Source organism: Lynx rufus, unplaced genomic scaffold (assembly GCF_022079265.1).
Source record: "Lynx rufus isolate CCGP_SWC_20201006 ecotype Redwood Valley unplaced genomic scaffold, mLynRuf1.p SCAF_2, whole genome shotgun sequence".
In the NCBI taxonomy this organism is placed as follows: Eukaryota; Metazoa; Chordata; class Mammalia; order Carnivora; family Felidae; genus Lynx; species Lynx rufus.
Genome location: NW_025814834.1, coordinates 66,383,402 through 66,404,770, shown reverse-complemented (window position 1 = coordinate 66,404,770; position 21,369 = coordinate 66,383,402). Strand labels below are relative to the sequence as shown.

Sequence of the window (21,369 nt, the reverse complement as noted above, 5' to 3'; positions counted from 1 at the left end):
TGTTATGATAGATATGAATCTACTAACAGTTTCTATATCGTATCGTTTTAGTAAATGTATACTTTTTAAAAAAGCATAAATGAGAAAAAAATGAGAAAAATGTAGGCCGTAACTATAGTTCCCTTTGCACTTCTTATTCTATGAATCCATTCTGTTGAAGAACTAGAGCTTAGGTAGAAGTAGCCAAAAAGATGAAAAACCAGGAATCCAAAAACAAGCAATATTAATTCCTAGTACCGAAAGAAAGAAAGAAAGAAAGAAAGAAAGAAAGAAAGAAAGAAAGAAAGGAAACAACAAAAACAAAAACAAAAACAAAAACAAAAACAAAAACCAAGGCTCCAGTTAACCAAAGTGGCTTGAATCAGCCCAAGACTATCTGTGGTTGATCTCAAAGGCACTTTCTAAGACCTGTCCTTTCTCTTCCCCAGTAGACATCTGTCTGACAAGTTTATGATTTAACAGCTTGCAGCACTGTGTTTTTATTAACACTACCCGACATTAAGAAAGTAATTGTTTATTTGTAACTAAGTCCTCTTAATGATGATTTGAATCCCATCAAGTTAAAGTAGACATAAAGTATACAAGAAAGCTACTCATCTCTACCATCACCTCTTCAGTCCTCTAGATGAAACACACACCACAAAAGCCAGATAGAGAAAACAAGCATTGGATTATCAAATGGCAAATTTAACCCATTTAACTCACTAAAGTGATTCTAAGGGCTTATCTTGGTTAGACTCAGTATACAAAGGTGAAAGTCAACTTGACATGGAGTCTTGTGAGCACAAGCTTAACTTCCATGGGTTGTAAACAATTGATTATTAAGTAAATCTTTACTTCTCTGATCTTCATTTTTATTTCTGATTCAAACTTCTAACATTTTTAGAATATGTGAAAAAGGTGAAAAAAGGTGGCAAGTGGGATTAGATTTGGCTTTGAATAGTTAACTTTTCTTCAGCTTTGTCAAAATAAGCATTTTCTGTGGTAGCTTGAACTTCCTTGTCATCATCTATCATATGAATGTCTGATGTATTTTTGTCATTTCGCCTTAAGCGGTAATTTTTATAAGCACGCTGAATTATGGTTGCTGAGACTGCCTCTTGTTTTCGTTTCAGAGTAGTTGTAATTGGTTCATACATGATCTTAAAAGGGTTGGCTAATGCAAACCCTGATTCCATCTCTGAAATAACTTTCTCCATCCTCACATCTGTACCCATAACTCGTTTAGTTAAAGCAAGTAAGATGTCAAGGCAATGAATTCTGTCCCCAGCAGCCATGGGAAGATCCATGGCAACGAGCTGGCCCTTGTTTGGTTTTGCCATAAAAAGAGGAGGGTCAAGAGCAGCTGCAAGATCTGAAAGCTTGCTAGAGTCTATGTACTGGGTCCTATCAGGGTCAAACCTCTTCCATACCTGAAAGAATTTCTTAAAATCATCTTCACTTAATGTCTTGGCTTTTTTCTTAGAAGCAATATTTAAAAATTCCATGACAGCAATAATGTACATGTTTACAATGATCATCCATGATATGAAGATGTAACTGACAAAATAAATAATCCCAACAAAGGGATTACCACAATCTCCTCTAACCTGAGTCCCGGGGTTAATTTTATCAGGATCACAGTCTGACCATTTACTGTTGAAAATTGCATTGAGCATCCCATCCCAGCCAGCAAATATTGTAACTTGGAAAAGACAGAGCATACTGCTGCCAAAGGTTTCAAAGTTGGCCACATCATTAATTCCAAATTCCTTTTTAACATAGGCAAAATTGTACATTCCAAAGATGGCGTAGACGAACATGACCAGAAAGATGAGAAGACTGATGTTCAACAATGCTGGGAAAGACAGCATCAAAGGAAGCAGCAGGTCACGGAACACCTTTGGTCCTTTCCCAGGACGTAGGATGTGGATGATCCGTGAGAGTAGTATCAGTTGCACAACAGAAGGAGGCACAAGGTAGTATCCTACCATCAGAGGCAGAAATAGTCCTTGGTGTGGGAGAAGATAAAACAGGTAATAAAACTATTTAAATATGATTGTATTTAGAGGAATATAAATTATTTTATATTCCATTTTTTTCTATATGTTAAGATCATTTTATTAATCCTTCCCATATAACAGAATATATTGAAAGTGGGGATTAGCCAAATACTCATTGTGGCAATTTTCAGGGTATCTAGCAAAATTTGGAAGATAATTATTTGAATCATCATCTTATTATGCCATTATAGATCAACTAATTCTGGAATCACAGATGGCATGTTTCCATAATACAAAATAGTAGTCATATTCTTTTTTTTCTGATTGCAGTTGGATAAATAAATTTAGCTAAATCCAGCCTTTATTGGACATCCAGTATAAAGGTGTCAATGCAAAATGCAAAGATGAATGACCTGACTTCTGTCCTCAAAGGCCTTATATTCTAGAGAGTAGAGGTAGACATTTAAAGTAATTATAATGTAAGGCAGAAAGACCTAGTTGATAAATATAATTACAAAAATGTCTGGCATTCAGTGATTCACAGATTATAATTTATTTATTTCATAAATAGTCTTTGGGTTCTTAGCAGCTTTAAATTGAATTAAATAAATGAGTCTTGGCCTAGAACTATTTTGTAGCAGTTGTGGGTAGATGAGGGAGTGAGAGCTAGAACTATAAAATTACAATTACCATAAAAGTATAGGGGATGTCCTCTGCAAGTACTGGAGAGACTGTGGTTCATTTTTTTTTTTTTAAGGTTTCAACGTTTTTTATTTATTTTTGGGACAGAGAGAGACAGAGGATGAATGGGTGAGGGGCAGAGAGAGAGGGAGACACAGAATCGGAAACAGGCTCCAGGCTCCGAGCCATCAGCCCAGAGCCCGACGCGGGGCTCGAACTCACAGACCGCGAGATCGTGACCTGGCTGAAGTCGGACGTTCAACCGACTGCGCCACCCAGGCGCCCCAAGTGGTTCATTTTGAGTTGAGAAGATGGGGAGGGGAGAATTCCATGAAGTTTCTAAATGATATGGTATATTTGTTGAATCTGGAATGATCATGTCTCATATTTCCGTTCAACTTGATCACTGTCCATAACCTTCTCTCTGACATTCTACCTTATCTATACCTTCATTTCCACAGTGTATTAGTGAATCTTCTGCTCTGACTCAGATTTTCATTTTTCCCTACAATCTTCCAAATTCCTCCATTTTGCCAGAGGTATCCCCATTTAATTGTAGATAATTTTTTCTACATCCTCATCTTAGATTTTGTTCACCTCCTTTCTTATCTAAAATCTGACTCTATCTTGAAGACAGTATCTCCCTTGGAATGTTCTCAAGTGTAAAGAGCTCTTTCTTCCCCACTCCATATTTCTCAGAGTAGAAAAATGGAATGACCAAGCATCTTTCATTTTTTTCCAATGCGATTTCCAGATGCTTCAAGTCAATTTTATAAAGAAAAAAAAAAAATTTCTGTCCTGACACATTGTGGATCATGCCAATGAACTATGATACTATTTGCCGACCATTTCTTGGTTCTATGATATTCCTCCCCCCTTATTCATATTCAATGGAGACTTTAGTACTTGGCTCACTGTCACCCTTTCCACCCCAACACTTACCATCCACAATTCATTGAAAGGCCAGTCTCTCGGTCTTTGACTTTCTTAACTGTAATCTCCATCACTTTACTTTAGTCACATGCAGCTATAGCTACATTCTGGACCCAGGATATTTCGCCTTCTGAGATTTCATATTCAAACAGCTTTCTCTCTGACTGTGATTTCCTCTCCTTTGAGATAGCTGATTCAGTAGCTCTGACTTTAATCCCAAAGGCCCCTTCTTTCCTTTCTTTCAAGCTTCTTGTACCTGTCTATCAATAGTTGAACTGCTTCTATTGCCAAATGAATAAGCTGAATTTTCTGGAATCACAATTGAGCAAATAGTTTGTCTACCTTTTCACTAGTGACTGTATAGAATAGTGCTTGACACAATAAATATCTAAATATTGTCTCTCATGGAGCTTATATTCCAGTACGTATCTTATGGGGAGGCAGACAAGAAACAAACTTTTCCCTGCTTAAAACATTTTTATCCTAGAATCTTTACTTGTCTACCCCTATTCAATATGTCTCTATTTAGATTTTGCTTCATCCAGGAAGTTTGACCTCTGACCTCTACTTATTGATAGGTACTCCCCTTTCTTGTGCTGCTGTAACACCACGTGCTTCTTTCCTTATCATAACCTTAATAGCACAACATTAAATATGTACTGCTTAATCACCTGAATCCCTTACTACATTGTAAACCGTGTGCCTACAGGGATTATGCCTTCCTTATTTACTACTGAATTCTTTGGGTATAGCATAATATCTATTCAAATATAATTGTTAAATAAAAGACTGAGATACCCAAAGTAAGAGAAAACTGGTGACAAATTCATTAAAGCCTAACACTCTAGTATTGTGAAAGTTGTAAACAGTTTTGGAGATTAAAAAAAAAATAGGGAACTTGAAAGGTTATTAAGACATAAAGCTCCTTCTAGACACATCCTAGAAAAATAATGTATGTGATATACTGAAGGGGTAATTAAGCATTTACCTGGTAACCTCTTAAGTGAAGTCTATGTATTAATTCACCAAGTATTTTTTAGTATCTTATAGCTGTCATGTGTACATGTATGAATGTAAAAATACAAGCCATTGCTATTGGAATAAAAAGGGTCTCTATCTGTTTTGCCTACTAAAAGACTATATCTTGGGACATATTTAGTATAAGAACTTGCCTGAATTAATATTACTATAAAAGAAAATCTAACTAAACAAACTCTTACCTGTAATAGAGAAAATAACCACCATAAAATCAAAAATGTTCCATCCCATGGTGAAATAGTTACAACGAAAAGAGATGAGCTTCAGTACACATTCTCCCGTGTATACCATAACAAGAAATAAGGTAATCCAGTACAGAGCAGTGTCCATTTCTGAACTCTGTTCATCACTTTGTATCATAATGGTCATTGCTTGGAAACAGATAAGAACCATAATGAAGACATTAAAAACTTGGCTTGTTACCAAGTCAAACATGAATCTTTGGAACTTGTTCTGTGTGTAAAAAAAAAAAAAAAAAAAGGTGGGTGTAATAGCCTTATTAGTAGGATATATACATACACATATAGTCTTTACGTTTATAATTTACCTCCCGGCATAAACAGGAAAATAAGTGAGTACCTAAGTTTTTGTCAAACTAGAATTCTAATGTATAGTCAAAACAAACAAAGAGATCATCAAAACGTTGTTAAAGAACATATTTTTAAATTTTGTCAAAAGCATTTGTGGAGAATTTAACATTTTTTTAAATGTGTATTTATTTTTGAAAGAGAAAGAGAGAGAGAGAGAGAGAGAGAGAGAGAGACAGAGCATCAGCGGGGGAGGGGCAGGGAGAGAAACAGAAATGGAAGCAGGCACAGAGCTCCACCTGGGGCTTGAACCCATGAACCACAAGATCATGACCTGAACCAAAGTCAGACACTTAACCGACTGAGCCACCCAGGCACCCTGCATTTGTGAAGAATTTTAAAAACACATATTCATTTTAAAAAGAGAATGTATGAAATAAACTTTTTACGAAGCTTCGAAAACAAATCTAGATGTTTTCTTACTCTTGGGCGACGTATTATTTTTTGAGAGTCCTCATGCAACAGCCCCCTCAGTGCATGGTATTGTCTCTTCTGTTTCACTGTTATAAAGATATTTGAGCCTCCCTGGTAAAGAAATGAAAGAAAAAGATATTAAAATCACATGAATCTAAATTTCACCTTTTGTCAATATACATTTTGGAAAGCTTGGTAATTACTGATTTAACCTTTTATAAAGGTCTTAAAGGCAATGAACTAAATCACATTTAACCATGTCTGATTTCTGCACACAAATCCATACCGAGCACATGTAGAATATATGGTAATGACCGATATCAATGATCTTTTGGTGCACTTTCCTGTGGGTAGTCTACTCTTTTTTAACTTCTCAGTCTACTGAGGCCTACCTCATGTTAAGCAGAGACAAAGGAGAAAAAGTGGGGGATAAATGGAAAGGTTTATCAAGAAAAACTGAACTCAAAAGCTAAGGAAAAATTGGTTTGTATCTTCTAATAACAGGAAAAAATATAATTGGGCATTTCTGTGTTTTTATAAGTTCATATATTAATTTACTAAATAATACTTTCAAAAGATATTTTTTATACTATTAATCCAACAGCACTTTGTGCTTACTTCTTCATAGTACCTTTTAGAGCTTTTCATCTTTGTGTTCCTAGTACTAAGTATCTTATACAAAATATATAAAGTGAATAAGAGGTAAATGGTTAGTGTGTTAGTCTAGAAATTAGGAATTGTTACTGCCCTAAGTCAGGACTTAGTTACTTAAATTTGATAGGGGTCACCGGTTTGAAGCCCAGGAGCAAATCCTGGAATGTTATCCCACTGGATTGATCCCAAGAAGCTGAAGCTTCCAGTCAAATGGATATTTGATCACTGATCTTCTAATCCCATTTGATTAGTGGAGGCTGAGAGCAGTTTATCAGATGCTGCACATGACTAAACTTTGATGACATGGCTGAAAACAGAATTTCAAAACTAGACTATTCTTTTGATTTTTTAGAAGGCTTTCCTATACCTCTAGAAAGTAGGTCTCTGTGGTTAAAATAAGCAGATTTAAATGACTTTTGAGGCCTTGCATTTGCAGAAGCCTTGAAGGCCTTTGTGTGGAGGTGGGATCAAATGGGTTTTTCAATTCTGTCTCTGAATTGTCCCTTACTGATTTCAAGCACTGCTATTTAGGACATGGGGTTAGGATTTAGGATACCCCCTACTTCTAGCAGAAAAAGCTACTGCACTGACAAAGATGTCTATGCTAGATATGACTCTGAAGGCTTTGAACATATCAGAGAGTAAAAAAGTGTAGCTTATTTTTCTTGAACTTCTTCACCTATTTGTGCAGATGTACCACAATATTACTTGTTGGTCAGCATGTCATTATTTACAAACATATATATATATAGAAACACCTGCAATTTTTAACCTTTTAACTTGTTTGTTTATATTTCAATATATAAAACAATGTAAAGATGAACATTTTAGCAATATTTATCAATATGCAGGAACATCAAATTTTTTTAATAGATAAGCACCAAATAAAAATTACATTAAGCTGAATCCAAAACCAATTATTTGAAGCAGGACATTCTTATAAATGTGTTTTCTCAGGTATTAATGAACAAAGAATATTTATACTTATCTTTATTTTATGCTTGTTGAAATTAGCAATAATAACACCGATCAGCATACTCAAAGGAAGAAATAATCCAATAACAATAAAGCTGATAAAGTAACAAGACATGTAGATGTTGTCTTCAAAATTAGGTTGCTTATTTACCTAAAAGTTAAGTTAAAAAAATAATCAAAATAAGACAGGGCATAGTGGATTTTTAGGGCAGTGAAAATATTCTGTATGATATTGTAATCATAGTTACATGTCAGTCATTACACAATTGTTCAAACCCATATAATGTACAACACCAAGTGAATCCTCAAATAAACTCTGGACTTTGGGAGAGTATGATCTGTCAATGTAGGTTCATCCTGGGTAAAAATGTACCATTCTGGTAAGTGATATCAATAATAGGCTATGCATGTGTGGGGTCAAGTGGGTATAGGGGAAATCTCTATGCTTTCCTCTCAATTTTGTTGTAAACCTAAAACTGCTCTAAAAAGTAAAGTCTTTAAAAATAAAAATAAATTAAAAAGTGAAAAATAAGCAAAATATTGATACTAACGCTTTAAAACATAAGATTTATAAAACAACTTACAACAGGAAAATCCAACAATTCTACAGAAGTAATATTTTCTCTTTGCTCGTTAGTGAAAGGATATCATTGCTTTGTTTATTTGGATTTTAAAATTTATTGCATTGTTTTAACCATTGTTATGAAGTCTGATAATCCTTCAAATGGGCTTATTGGGGTTCAACCACTGTACATAATCCTGGAAGGATTTCGTTTTCTGTGAAATGTTCAATATGAAATGTATTTAATTTCTGTCTACTATAAGCATTCACTTTGATCATGTTATCTATTCTATTATTGTTGGTACCCTCTTCTTGAATTGTAAAAATAACTTTTCTTGAATTTTAACAATGGCTGTAAGATTATATTATACTTACACCAGTAGAATCAACTGCTGAATTCATAATGGTGATCCATCCATTAAATGTTGCCTGTAAAAATGGCATGTATTTAATTCTTATGGAAATCTTAAGCTTTGTTTCAAATAAAAAGTGAAACTCAATTTGTTATTAATACAGTAAAACATTTGATTACTAAGGCTGACCACATTTCAATATACCCTGTAATTGAGACCTTTATCATTTTCATTGTTGCATTTCTATTATCTGTTAACAACTATTTAACAACTATTTATTTTTACTTAGCTTAATTGTAGTAGTTTTACTGTAGTTGATAACAAAATGTTGTAAGATAGTATAAATAGAAAGAGAGAGAGAGAGAGAGAGGTAGATAGATAAATGATAAATAAATACACATTGCCCAAGTGTCATTGTTAGTGGTAACTGCTATTTATGTGCTTTTCTATCAGGGTGGTAAGACAAGAATGAATGATTTATCTCCTCACTTCTGTTAGATGGTGGGTGACTGAGTAGCCATTCCTCATAGCACTGAGTAGAAACAAAACAGTAGTAACTTTAGTTGTACCAAAAATTGTGACCCTATTACCTTATCAGTGATGGTGGAAATAGGTTTGGCCAGTACCTGCCATCTCCCCCGTCAGTCCTACCTTCATCTTCACTTCCTTCTCCCAGGAAAGCAGGGTCTGCATTTCACTTTCATCTTTCCAAATGAGCCTAGTGTAGTATGTTGCATAACATGTATTTTAAATAATTGCTAAAATATGTTATAACCAACTCTAGTAATCATTCACATTTTGTCTATTCACATTTGTCCACATTATGTCCACCTATACTATGCACGGACATCTAAAAACACTGATAAAAAGTAAAAAACATCAAAAGTGAACTTACTACTTGAAGCAGTGAAAGGAAACCATTTCCAACATTGTCAAAGTTCAGTTTTGCATTCTCCCATTGCATGGATTCATTAAACACAAGGCTTTCACACTGACTCTTATTCATGACTTCAGATATAGGAAACCTTTCTCCACTTGTTGGGTCAATGCATTCATAGAACGTGCCAGCAAATAAGTAGACTCCTATGATGCTAAAAGCCAGCCAGATCATTAAGCAGACCAGAAACACATTCAAAGCAGGTAAAGTTGTTTTTATCAAAGCTCTCACAACCACCTGGCATATAAAAAACAAACAGGTAAACTTTAGGTAAGAAATGTGAAATCACTTTAGTTGAACTGGAAATACTAAATGTAATGTCATATTGAAATAACAAAAACAGGTCATCTCTAAAGATTCAATAGGCCAGCATGCCAGTATTTGAATTACCTAAATTATAAATTTCAATTAAAAATATACATTAAAAATCCAGATAGTCTCAAAATAGTTGTACTAAAAAAATCATGAAAAAGCAACTGCGTTGATTAGTAAAATAATTATTTCACTGATTTAACACATTTATCACCTTCCTGTATTGGGCCAGAAATGGGCAAGACAACTGAACCTGTGGGTATGTATGTGTACATATTATCTAGAAAGCATATAAAATGAGAAAGAAAGGCCTAGATCTAAGTCTGGGTGATTCTAACTTTAGGGAGGATTAACCTACAAAGCAGACACTGAAGTGGCAGGGGAAATACGAGGAGGACCAAGAGACTGTAGATCAATGAAATAAAGGCAAGAAACTATTTCAAGAAACACTGAATGGGCCTCTGCACCCTGCAGAGTCACAAACCTCCTCACTGCACCACTCTATGTCACTGGTGAGCCACTCCAGAGCAGGAAGTTTGGGAAATAAATCAAGCACTTGAATTTGATTAATAGTAATAGTCTGGAATCACCATCTCCATTTCCTCAACTCCCTTCTCTCTTGAATATTATAATCAGATTTTATTCTTATCACTCCACTATAGCTGTTATGGCAAATGTAAAGCATTTCCTATAACCAACAGAAATATTCATTCTTGGTACATATCTTTCCTTTAGCATTTACACTTTTGATTCGTTTCTACCAACCTCATTTCTCTCTCTCTCTCTCTCTCTCTCTCCCTCTCCCCCTCTCTCTTTTTGTGAAGACCACTGATTCTCTTTTCTACCATTCTAACCTTCCCTTCCCTTAGCCATTACTGGATACATACCCTTTTTGTTGTACTTTTTTGCTGATATCCCTCAGTTTTCTGGACTTGAATAAATATTTTAACTTTTAATTGTGCTTTCAGTAACACTTTATTCCTAAAACTAAGTCACAGATCCTTTGTTAGCACTTTGGATATTTTGAGAAGTCCACTGATGACTCTAATGAAAAAAATGCTATCCCCATCAGAAAATACACTTATGTAAGAATAAAAGTAGTAGATACTGTTGATACAAATATTTCAGTAGTAAGAGTACCCAGCCCCTGGAGTTTATTAAATGCATAAAACATTAATTTTGTAATCATGTGGTTTCCTTATATATTCAATGGTATGTTTTCAGAACTCATTCAACTACAGAACTTCCAGAGGCTGAGATGAAGCTTAAAGATCTGGATCTGCAATAGAGCAGAATAGAGTCCAGAAATAAACCCATGATGACATGGTCAATTAATCTACAACAAAGGAAGAAAGAATATATGGTGGGAAAAGACAGTCTTCAATAAATGGTGCTGGGAAAACTGAGCAGCCACATGCAGAAGAATGAATTTGGACCACGTTTTTATACCATGCACAAAAATAAACTCACAATGGATTAAAGACCTGATTATGAGTCCTGAAGCCATAAAAATCCTAGAAAAAACTATAGGTAGTAATCTCTTTGTTGTTAGCCTTAACAACATTTTCTCTTCATTTTCTGTCTCTTCAGACAAAGAAAACAAAGGCAAAAATAAACTATTACTGGATTACACAAAAAATAAAAAACTTTTGCACAGTGAAGGAAACCATCAGCAAAATCAACAGGCAGCCTCCTGAATATGAGAGAATATTTGCAAATGATATATCTGATAAAGGGTTAGTTAATATACAAAATATATAAAGAACTTATACATCTTAACATAAAAAAAACCCATAAGCAATCCAATTAAAAAATTGGACCTCAATAGCCAAAGACATTCAGAAGGCTAACATATGAAAAGAGATTCAACATCACTAATCATTGGGGTAATGCAAACGGAAACCACAATGAGATACCACCTTACACCTGGCAGAATGGCTAGTATCAAAATGATAAGAAATAACAAGTGCTGGTGAAGATGTGGGGTGGGGAAACCCTTATTCACTGTTGGTGGGAATGTAAATTTGTGTAGCAACTATAGAAAATTGTATGGAGGTTCCTCAAAAAATTAAAAATACAAATAGCACATAATTCAATAATTCTACTTCTGGATATTTACCCAAAGAAAATGAAAACACTAATATGAAAGTATATATGCATTTCTATGCTTACTGCAGCATTGTTTACAATAGCCAAGATATGGAAGCAACCTAAGTATCTATGAACAGATGAATGGATAAAGAAGATGCTGTATATATAAACAATGGGCTATTACTCAGCCATAAAAATGAATGAGATCTTGCTATTAGCAACCACATGGATGGGCTTTGAGAGTATTGTGCTAAAAGCAATAAGTCAGACAGAGAAAGACAGATACCATATGGTTTCACCTATATGTGGAATTTAAAAATAAAACAAGTGAACAAACAAAACAAAACAGAACAGACTCATCTATACAGGAAACAAACTAGTGGTTGTCAGAGTGAAGAGGGGTTGGCAGTGGGTGGAGGGGATTAAGAGGTACAAACTTCCAGTTATAGTAAGAATATTTCTTCCCCAACACCAGCAATGCATTTCGGGAATAGGTCGATCAGGACTAATTCCTGTTATAACGAGTTGATCACAGATTCATATGAATTATAAAAATACTACTATCAGTCATGTACTTACATATATATTAAAGTATAATTAATGTACTTAATACATGTGTTGATGTATGCACATGTGTATATATAAATATCATATAAAGATTATGCTATTAAAATTTCTGAAACATATTTTTTGGTTTAAAATACTTTAAATTACTTATATTTCTATTTGTTTATAATAATCATCTATAATTATCTAAATTTTGAGATTAAAACATGTACCCATGTTTTGGCCAAGTGAAAAGATCTTAAGTGTTATGGTTTATTAATATATGGCAGTTTTAATGTAATATATAATATATGAACTATAAGAAAAATACACACCAAACATAAATAATTTTCTTACTGGATCCTACCTACACTGAATATGTGATATTCTGTAATATTATTCAAGTAGGCAAATTAATGATAATCTATATAAATAAAAAATTCAAGAAAACAGATGTATGGTTATGAAATAAAAGATAAAACTAGACTTTTTTTCCCATTTCTGCACATGCTGATGACTGTATTTTACATAATTATACTATTTGTGGTGGCCATAAACTGTTTGCTCCATTAGGTCGAGCCATTTGGGGTGGGTTTCCATTGTAGGCACAAAAGATTGAACACTGGTTGTTTTATGTGGCTTTACCTGTTAGCTTCCCTCACATTGTTCAAAAGAGGTTTAACGTGACAGCGAGGGAGAGATGACAAGAATTCATAATTTGTGATGCGTGACTTGAAAACATTAATTTATTTTAAAATTCAAACTTTTATTCAGTATAATTACTTAGCGTGTACGATATTCCTATAATTTTAAGCATCTAGGTGATCAAAGTTTCATTTTGTCAGTTATATTTTTAACATTGAGATAATTGTATTAATACTCATAGACACCCAAGTGGGCTACAATAGTACTAGTTTTTAAAATTTTATATTATTTCTCTCAACTATTAGGGTTTTTTTTCTTATCTTTATGATTTTTCATATCTTATGAGCAGGAAAGTCCTAAAATCTTAATAAGCATAACTCATATACCTTTCTTCTATATTTGTAAATTGTGGAATATAAGGTTTTTGCATTAGTATTGTTAAAGATGCAAATGAGAAGACTATAAAGTTTTTAATTTATAGAAATTTATTAATCCTAAATAAAAACCTACATATTAGTTTAGACACTTTTTTCTTACCTTCATTCTTTCAAATTGAGATAGAACTCTGAGTGCCCGGAGGAATTTAACAGAAATTAGTGGTTTGAATTCTTCCCGAGATTTGCCTATTAAGCTAAGACAAAACACCTAAATATATTTAAGAAAAAAAAGAGTGAATAGGGTTTATTTTAACTTTGATCAAAACAATCTGCAAAATAAACTTTGCACTTATTTAAAAATGATAAACAGTCAAAGCTTCCCAAGAAATATGCAAAGATGTAAAATATATTTCAATATATCTTAACAATGACTTAAAGAAAAGTATAAGAAAATAACCTTGTGTTAAAGTTACTTTAAAAAAGATAAAGATAAAACAAAAACATTTTCTGGTAGTAGAAATATATATATTATTGAAATAAAAAAATTTGTATATTTGACATTCTTTATGATCAAGGGTTAATATTTACATCCATTTTTTGTTTGAAAATAGATTAATAATCAGTTTCATGATTATTTTCCATACAGTAATAGTATATCATGTATTCATAAAAACAAAATTTGAAATATATTTACATGTGAATTCATATATAAATATGGTTAACACAATATACAAAATAGTATTTCAGAGAAGAGGCATCAAAGAGTATATGAACATTGTTAAGTTTAAGTACAAATTATAGAAATGTATACAAAGATACCAAGGTGATTTCTTAAAGCAAACATATGCATAAAGATCATTCAGGGTTAATAAATGTTAACAGAGATTGAGCAAGGCGATGGAGTTACAACTAACTTTTATAGTACCTTCATATTTTATGTATTTTCAAGCAACATAAGTGAAAATTTGTTCTTTTTTATCCTATACTAAGAGATGGCCTTAACGTGAACTTTGGAGTAAACATATGATTTATGTAAGTGTCACGGGTTGTGTACACCTAAGAACAATGACTAGGAAACAGGAAGGTGGGTTGCAGATATAGTGTGATTTTTGTTGGAGGAGAAGGTTAATTTGCAATAATTTATTTAGAAGACAGAGATCAGATACTGTAAGTCATTATTCATACAGTGAGAAGCTTCAGTCAATCATTGCTTATAGAATAGGAACCATTTGTTCATTCAACAAAAATTACTGAGTACCTACTATGATACATGAGTTGTTCTAAGCATTAGGGATAAGAAGAGAACCACATTGGGAAAGCATTTCTTCCCCAAAGGAGCTAACCTTTCAATGGGGAAGACAAACAATCACAATGAATAAACAATGAATATCAATTAATATATAATATTAATAGGTGCTATAGAGATAAAGAGTGCAGAGAAAGGAAAAAGGAGCATTGTAGTAGTTGCAGTTTTAAATACGGTGGCGGGGAAAGACCCAATTTCTGCATTCTTATTTGAGTAGACATAAATGAGGTGAGCCAGCAAAAGTTCCAGGTGGAAGGAAAAATAACTGCAAAGGCACTAAGATGGAAGGAATCTCGGCATATGGGAGATCTTCAGGAAGGTCAGTGCAGGTGGAGCAGTCTATAAATTGGGATAATGGAAACGGAAAGTAATAGGAGACAAGACCGATCATGGAGAAACTTGTAGGCTTTGATGGCAGAGAATGAAGCTTTTTATTCGGAGCAACATGAGATGCTTATTGGAGAGTTTCAAGAAGAAAAGAGACCTGGACTGACTTCTGTTTTACAGCAGTAAAATGTATGTGGCTGCTATGTGGAGCTTAGAAGGAAGGTGTGCAGTGGCAGGGGCAGGGATCTGCACTGGAAATCCAACTGAGAATCTTCAGCAGCTTGGATCACAGTGGTAATGGTGAAGGTTATGGTAAGTCGTCTGTTTTGAATATATGATTTAAACATCAAGCCAACAGAATTTAAATATTTCAGGATGTCTATCCCATTAGTAGTGGGTTCATACGTGGTCATTAGAATAATCTAGAGGTGAAATGTTGAACTTTAAAATTTTTAGGTTGAGAGGAAAAGGACAAATGTTAAGTATTACAAATGAAGAAATAGGGGATTTTGGTGACTAAAAATGTACAAAGAGAGGAAAAAGGTATATATAAGTAAAGAGTTAAGTGAGAGTAAGAGTAAAGAAGAAAAAAATTGAATAATAGTCTTTAAAATTTTTCTTTGAAATACGTACAATGACAACCATGAAGTCTAGCTTATACCAGCTATCAGTGAAATAGGCTTTAAAACCATATGCCATCCACTTTAGAAGCATTTCCAGAATGAAGATGTAAGTGAAGATCATGTCAGCATATTCTAATAAGATTTTAATAGTCTTTCTCTGATCGATATATATATCTTCAAAAGCCTGTGGGTAAAACATTTGAGGATTAGTGTACATGTAATTTTTTAAAAAATCTTTTGGCATAGAGTGGAATGAAATGCTATCTCTAGCAAACAGATCGTGAGCAAAGTCATAGGTTGTAGTTTCACGGGCTGGTTCACTTGCTTTGGATTTATTCACATAATCCATAAGTAACATTTTCTGATCCTATGTCTATAGCAGACATCAGTAATTGGTCCCAGAATTTCTTATAGAGACTGAATTTGGCACCACAGTGATCCAGAATTCTTCTCATGAATCAGTTAATCAAACTTAATATAAGAGGCAAAACCTTTGCTCACATCTAACTGGTTCTTATCTGTAATTCCATGTAGCCAATTTGCAGATATGTGGCACTTACTAAGAGAGTAGAAATTCTTTTAAATATGTCTTCAGGAAAAATAAGGTAAAAACAGAGATGGAGGCAAAGCATAAGAGACTCTTAAATATGGAGAACTGAGGGTTGCTGGAGGGGAGGTGGGGAGGATGGGCTAAATGGGTGATGGGCATTAAGGAGGGCACTTGCTGGGATGAGCACTGGTGTTATATGTAAGTGATGAGTCACTGGGTTCTACTCTTAAAACCAATACTACACTGTATGCTAATTAACTTGAATGTAAATAAATATATTTTTTTTAAAATTATAAAATTGCTATAGAACATAAAAACACACCAAATAATGTAAAGATATGCCATTTTGCCTAGATGGAAGACTCAATATTATAAAAATATTATGTCTGTATAAATTAATGTGTAATTTCATTGTGGCCCCAATAAAACATCTAATAGGTAATAAAATATCTAATAAATTGCTCTGCTGCAGAAATAATCAGCAAACCAGTGGAAACACATGAATATGAAATAAAATTATAATCATTTCTCCAAAGCTTCTCAGATTAATAGGTCAACCTTTACTTTACTGTAGAGGATACAAAGTCTCATAATGTCACTGAAAGCAATTTCATAGTGTTTTTATCTCAGCACTGAAAAAGGCAATAAAGTACCAACAAAGTCAGGAAGGCTTGTATTAAAGTGCATTCAAGGTCAAAAAGTAAACAAAGATCGGGGCACCTGGGTCGTTCAGTCAGTTAAGCATCAGACTTCACCTCATGTCATGATCTCACGGTTTGTGAGAAAATGTTACTTTTATTTAACATTAGATTTATAAGAATCACACCATTATTAACATAGGATTACTTTAATCCTTGTTTACTTTTTTTAATGTTTATTTATTTTTCAGAGAGAGAGAGAGAACAGAATGGGAAAGGGGGAGGGGCAGAAAGAGAGGGAAACACAGAATCTGAAGCAGATTCTAGGCTCCGAGCTGTCAATACAGAGCCTGACACAGGGCTCGAACTCATGAACTGTGAGATCATGGCCTGAGCGGAAGTCGGGCACTTAACTGACTGAGCCACCCAGGTGAAAATTCTTTAAGTTAGACACTTATAATTTCTAGGTTTGTGGTAAATGTGTGGTAAATGTCAATATAAAATTTACTTTAAAAATTGTATGCAGTACAAAGTCTGGTTCCCAGCCATGAATCCATTCTTTTTGCTCTGTGTATCTCACAATTAACTATTTCTTGTGCATCCTTCTCTGATCCTCTTTAATCAAACACTGGAAAATAATATAATATAAATTCTATTTTTCTTTATTTCCTAAGTAAAATGTCATATGCCTCATTCAATATCAAATAAATAAAACAATTTCAAAATTTATGAATGACAGGGGAAACATGAATATTAATAGATACCTAATAGATACACTTTATTCTAGATCTTTCTCTGTTTTTGCACATTGCTATAACTTGCAATATTAGCATGCATACAGCTTTTGAATTTTCAAAATAGCTGCACGGTGTCCCATTGGATGTTTATATCAGAGCATATTTAAACAGTTACCTATTGTAGACTATTTTTACTTTTTAATCTTTTTCTATACAAAGAATTCTTCACTGAAGACCCTTGTAAATGCATTTCATACTTGCTCAGATATTTGTAGGATAATTTCCTAGAATTAAGGTTGTTGTGTCAATGGGTAAATATATTTTTGGTTCAGGGCACCTGGGTGGCTCAGTCAGTTAAGAGTCCGACTTGAGCTCAAGTCATGATCTCACGGTCTGTGAGTTCAAGTTCCACATCAGGCTCTCTGCTCTCAGTGCAGAGCCTGCTTCAGATCCTCTCCCCCCGCCCCTCTCTTGCCCCTCCCCAGCGCATTTACTCTCTTTCTCTCAAAATGCTTCATAAATGCAGGATTGGGTGGCTCAGTTGGTTAAGTGTCTGATTTTGGCTCAGGTCATGATCTCATGGTTCGTGGGCTCAAGCCTGAGTCGGGCTCTGGGCTGACAGCTCAGAGCCTGGAGCCTGCTTCAGATTCTATGTCTCCCTCTCTCTTTTCCCCTCCCCCATTCATGCTCTGTTTCTCTCACTCTCAAAAATGAATAAATATTAAAATATATGTATTTTTGATTCAAAGGTTATTAAAAGTATATAGTACTTCTCTTTCCTGATTGAATAGGCACCAAAGTACTAGCACAGCACAAAAGTATGTATATGCATATTCTTAAACTTTGTCTCATACATGAAACTTTATTAAAATAAGAATTAGGTATCTCACATTCACGTTTCCCACTGTCATTCTTATATTTCAAAATTGTTTGATTTATTTAATACTGAATGAGGCATATACAGATTTTAAGAAACTGTAATGTATGTTTCCCAAAAGTAAAATCACAGAATATGAACTTTACTGCTATACTAAGTATCTGGGGAAAACTAATTTGGCATGGTGGCTTCAAGTAACAGACTTCAGATACATTTTTCCCCATAAAAGTCTCATGTACTTACCAGAGCACCTGTGCTGAGCAGAGTGACAAGGCCAATGAAACACTTAAAACAACCATTTTCCACTATCTTGCGGCAGGTTTTCCTTATGTTCTGCCAAATTCTTCCTTTCTTGGATTCACCACTAATTTGGCCAGGTGAAGATCTTCGTCTATAACCTGTCAAGAATGAAACTGCTAAGAAGAAAAATCTTGAAAATTCATGAAAAAGTAGACATCCTGAACTTTCCACCATAGTCCTTGGTGATTATTTATGGAAATTAACACATGTGCTCTCTGACTTATGAACATTTGATTTTCACCCCTGATGCTGTGACCATTGCAGTCATTGAGGGGAAACAAAAAAAGTTAACGTGGGAGAACACTAGAGGAAGAAATTGCGAAAGGCAGAGATGACTTAGAACATCCCCTAGCCTGGTGGAACAGAGTCTGAGAATAGAATTATCCCCATCCTTCAAATCGCTCCTCTCCCCCACATACAATATCTTCTAAATATCACATTTTGGCATAAAGCCTGAAGATTCACATGGTATAATAAGCATTCTCATTTAAGTACATAGGTATTCAGGAACTGATAAGAAGTATAATATTAGTTACGTCAGTTAAATTGATGTCAGGTCTCAGGTGGTAGGAGAATGGTGATTTTGATTTAGACTTATTGAAGGAGCCCCCTGGATTACAGAGTGCTTTGTGGGTAGGGGGCATATGCATGGATTGGACTCTACATTCCTGTCAAGAGAGCTAGCATAAAGAAATCCCAAGATAGAGAAGACTCTGCTTAACAGGGGAGAACATGAAGAAATAGAGGTGGGTGGAATTTAAAGTCAACACATTTCATTTTAGAATTTTACCTACTGTCAATTCATACATCTTTGGTCAAAAAGTATAGGAAATTTTTCCTCCTTTGTCTTGAATGATACAAGTTCTAGAAGTTGAGCTGCTGACAGCAGGTTCTTATTTTGAATACAGGAATTTGAGCATTTAGCAGCTACCATGTTGATAGTTTCCAGTGATTTCAAATGCAGAGAACCTATAAATATTTGTCAATCTTTCTAGGAAATTAATTTGAATTACAAGTCATCAACAAATGTATGTTACATATCTAGTGAGTCAATCAGCTGACTAAAGCCTTATACATTTCTTAAGATTCATGTGGAATATAAAAATAAATCACCATTGCATGATATGTTTTCCTATGAAAGATATAGGATGTTTTCATGTGAGTATTTTGAATATTGACTTTATTCCAAGAGGCATAAAAATATATACACACACACACACACATGCACACAACCATGCATGGACACACATGCATCTACACTAATTTAATCTTTTTACCAATCCTGTGAGGTAAGTTTCATTATTATCCTCATTTTACATATTAAGAAATGAGCCTGAAAGAGGGTAAGTAAAGGTAGTAAATGGTCACGTGACCTGGGATTTGAACTCAGGCCTGTATGATTCCAGACCCAGTGCTCTTAACTACTGCATTAAACTTCTAGGAAATAGACCCTGCCCCTCTTTTCCAAATGTTGACTTTTCTATTGACTTTCCCTATAAGTTTCTGAGAGGATTCCTTTGGGCACATGTGCATGTGTTTGTACACACATATTTGTATGTGTGTGTTCCTTAGTTAAGTTAATAAACTCTCTAAAATTAAAATATATCTAATGGCATTAGTTATGTTAAGAGAAATTTAGTCTATTTTCAATACAATGATCAAAGGAACTTATTTTTCTCTTACCATTTTTAAGCTGCTTTGGCTTTTCATGTTCACAGACGGTTTCTTCTTCAGAGATAGCAATATCCACTGTGCTGCATTCAGACGAGCTAGATTGCTTTACCTTCTGAAAAGTAAAGTCCCACCAAAAAAGCTGTGATTAAACTTTCTCACTGTGGTTCAGGCTTGTTTTATTTTCAGAAATAAGAAAAACTGTATATAAAAAGAACTTTACCAGGTTTAAAATACTGTTTAAGCTAATTTCATGATTTTCATTAAAAGGATACATGTCTCTGTGAGTTGAAGTTTTAAAAGATTAATTAAAAATTCATTTAAGCTAAAATAACTTTTAGATTAAAATTAACATTTAATTCATAACACTATTCTCCTAAAAGGTGTATAGGTTATCTCCAGTATCCAAAAGGGTTTGAGTTCCAAAGCCCTCTTGAAGTTGTTCACAAGATTCCATATAAGCCATTTCAGCTAGATGAGCAGCATCAGAAGTAATTACTCCTTGATGCTAAAGATGGGTAGACAAGAGTGCATTTAGTTGGTATTGTAAAATCGACTCCAGACATTCTTGTGTATGCCATCATAGGATGGGAATGATGTGAGGTTATCTTGAAGTGAAATGAAGAAATGGCACAAGGAATAAGAGTCACGAATAGACCTGGCAAAGTGGTACCAGCCCTATGCAGACAGGCTATTTGCAAGGATTGACATTGCTTCTCACTCTGCTCTTGACTGAAGGTCAAGACTGGATACGATAAGGTAGCCATGGCTTTGTATATGTGGTAATGACGCATGTGTGACATGCATGGCTTTTATTTGAAATGATTTTCTCATAATGCTTTATTTTACTTTATTTCAAAATAAATATGCAACACATCATCCTTTAAAATGACCAATATTCTAAGTTAATAGTATACACAATTGTTTTCTAATTAAAAAAATAAGATAAATGTATTAAAACATTTGGGAAAAAACAGTCTTATTTCTTAAAAAATAAGGAAATGTCTAAGTAAAGTATATCAAAAGGAAAACTGTAAATATTTTGTCCTACCTCTTGGTCTTATGCACAATAAATGTCAACGAAATATCATTAGGAAGCCTTATTTGCTTTAGATCTTACATAGTCAGTTGTCAGTAAGACATTTGGTGCTCAACTAAAAATATATATCCATCAGGATATTACTCTTAAACAAATCACTTTTATTATTTCAGTTCTCATATTTTCATTATTTCTGATGAAATAAAGGCTATAG

At 34.0% G+C, this 21,369-nt stretch overlaps 1 protein-coding gene across 1 annotated transcript in view; it reads right to left on the bottom strand.

The window, feature by feature from the left end:
• Positions 1–923: 923 nt before the first annotated feature.
• SCN7A (sodium voltage-gated channel alpha subunit 7) overlaps positions 924–21,369 on the bottom strand; it is a 58,337-nt gene continuing 37,891 nt past the window's right edge. Inside the window, exons 15-24 of the mRNA XM_047085021.1 lie at positions 20,129–20,231; positions 18,389–18,543; positions 15,354–15,527; positions 13,248–13,355; positions 9,075–9,353; positions 8,202–8,255; positions 7,278–7,415; positions 5,645–5,749; positions 4,817–5,087; positions 924–1,990 (exon numbers count right to left, since the gene is read on the bottom strand). Of these exons, the coding sequence (XP_046940977.1) occupies positions 924–1,990; positions 4,817–5,087; positions 5,645–5,749; positions 7,278–7,415; positions 8,202–8,255; positions 9,075–9,353; positions 13,248–13,355; positions 15,354–15,527; positions 18,389–18,543; positions 20,129–20,231 (2,454 nt within the window). The remainder of the gene's footprint in view (positions 1,991–4,816; positions 5,088–5,644; positions 5,750–7,277; positions 7,416–8,201; positions 8,256–9,074; positions 9,354–13,247; positions 13,356–15,353; positions 15,528–18,388; positions 18,544–20,128; positions 20,232–21,369) is intronic.